The 2346-nt window shown below is 37.8% G+C and overlaps 1 protein-coding gene across 1 annotated transcript; it reads left to right on the top strand.

Moving 5' to 3' along the window:
* The first annotated feature begins 467 nt into the window (after positions 1–467).
* LOC114028367 (olfactory receptor 4F4-like) lies at positions 468–1424 on the top strand. The gene has a single exon (XM_027842615.1). The coding sequence runs from the start codon at positions 471–473 to the stop codon at positions 1422–1424; it is 954 nt and encodes a 317-aa protein (XP_027698416.1). The 5' UTR covers positions 468–470.
* The last annotated feature ends 922 nt before the right edge of the window (positions 1425–2346 follow it).

Consider the following 2346-nt stretch of genomic DNA (forward strand, 5'->3'; position numbering starts at 1 on the left):
CTAGGTCCTCAAGTGCAACCCTTTGAATGAATCTAAACTTAAATTGTTCTGTGAAGTCTGAATTCTGTCATGCAGCACTTGAGGACCTAGAAGGTCACATGTGGCCTCAAGGCTGTAGGTTCCCCACCCTGCCCTAGGGCATATCTCAACCTGCAGTTTTTCATATAATCTCTGATATCTAATTTACCTTTAATTTCTGATGAGCTCTTAGAATTATAGAATGTTTAAACTAGAAGACACAATAGAGATGGTCAGATCCAATTTTCTCATTTAATAGATAATCTTCTTGGTCATAATGCTGACTATACCTTAGCAAGGTAGATATTAATGGACACAGGTTTTGCTTTTAGATACACATTATTTGGGAAAATACTTTTTTGGGAACCAAAGATTAAAATTAAGCTATCTTTACCATTCTAATGACTGCTTGTCCCATTTTCTCTAGGAGACTGGAGTAAACACTTGACGGAATGAATAGAGTGAATCAGTCTGTGGTATCTGAATTTGTGCTGTTGGGACTTACTGATTCATGGGAGCTCCAGATCTGTCTCTTCCTATTATTTTCTGTGATTTATTTGGCTACTGTTTCAGGTAACATTCTCATTATGACCACAGTTATCACTGATTCCCATCTCCATTCCCCCATGTACTTCCTGTTAGCCAATCTATCTTTTGTGGATTTGTGCCTTTCCTCAGTCACCATCCCCAAGACAATCATAGACTTTTTTAGACATAGCAAGACCATCTCCTTTGAAACCTGCATGTGGCAGGTTGTCTTTGTACATTTTGCTGCAGGTGATGAGATGGTGTTGCTCGTGACTATGGCCTATGACCGCTATGTAGCCATATGCAAGCCTCTCCACTATACAACTATCATGTGCCAGCAAAAGTGCATTTGGCTTGTAGTGATCTCATGGGCTATTGGCATTGTACACTCAATTAGCCAATTGGCTATGATTGTGGATCTGCCTTTCTGTGGCCCTAGAGAGATAGATAGCTTTTTCTGTGACCTACCACTGGTGATTGAACTTGCTTGCATGGATACTTATATCCCAGGATTATTGGTGAATGCTGATAGTGGATTCCTTGCTACAACCTGTTTCATCCTACTTTTGATTTCTTATACCTATATCCTACTCACTGTTTGCCACCACTCCACAGATGGGGTATATAAAACACTGTCCACTTGTACTGCCCACATCATGGTGGTGGTAATATTCTTTGTACCTTGTATCTTCATTTATCTTTGTCCACTCAACATTCCTTCAGTGGACAAATTTCTTGCTGTGTTTTATGCAGTGTTCACACCTCTATTAAATCCTTTCATCTATACCTTGAGAAACAAAGAGATGAAAGCAGCCATAAAGAGACAGAAGTCAATATGTGAGTTCAAGGGAAAAATCTTAGGTTTTTTTCTTGATTAGAAGCACCATCCATCAAGTAACTCATTTGAATTGGAATCATGGATGGATACATGAATTAGACTATTGTAGACACTCACTTTGAACCTGGAAGCTCTGCATATTGTTAGAACCGTGATTAATATCCTGATCATTCAATGGAAATATGTGAAGTTTTCCTTGAAATTTTAACATGATAGATTCAGAAGCTTTTCTCTTTGTCTCTTTTTCTCTTTGTCCCCCTCTCCTATACAGATATCCTTAAATAAAAGGCAATATTCCATAGTGGACAGGGCACTTGGACCTGAAGTCAAGAAAGCCTTGTGTTTAGCATTTACCATCCCTGTGTTCATGGATAAGTTATTCAAGTCCTCTGGACCTCAATTTCCTAATCTTTAAAATTACAATATTTACCTCTTAGGTTTATCATGGGACTCTAAGAAGATAATACTTTTGAAGTCCTTTTACAAATCCTAAAATACTAGACAGATGTCAGGTATAATTCGCCTTCATCTCCCAGACAGTATAAAGGGATTTATTGAAAAGACAATTGTTTCTGTGATGATTATTGTTTTTAGGTGAAATCATAAGTTTCCTGTGAGTTTTAAAAGTTAACTTAAAATTTATCAGAAAGATGCTTGTTCAGCTCTTTTTGTGGTGACTAAGAATTGGAAATCAAAGAAATGCCCATCAATTGGGGAATGGCTAGACAAACTGTGGTATATGATTGTAATGGAATATTACTGTGCTATGAGAAATGATTTCAGAAATGAAATGCAGGATGATTTCAGAAACACCTGGAAAGACTTACATGAACTGATACATAGTGAAGTGAACAGAACAAGAGCAACATTTTATACAGTAACAGCATCATTGTTTGATGAAGAATTGTGAATGACTTAGCTCAGAGAGGGGGAATCTGTGGCTTTGAGGCCACATGTGGCCC

This window comes from Vombatus ursinus, unplaced genomic scaffold (genome assembly GCF_900497805.2).
Source record: "Vombatus ursinus unplaced genomic scaffold, bare-nosed wombat genome assembly UNPS02014880.1, whole genome shotgun sequence".
NCBI classification, from domain to species: domain Eukaryota; kingdom Metazoa; phylum Chordata; class Mammalia; order Diprotodontia; family Vombatidae; genus Vombatus; species Vombatus ursinus.

Coding starts and splice junctions, on each gene's coding strand:
- LOC114028367 (XM_027842615.1), top strand. CDS start 471: ATGAATAGAGTGAATCAGTCTGTGGTATCTGAATTTGTGCTGTTGGGA.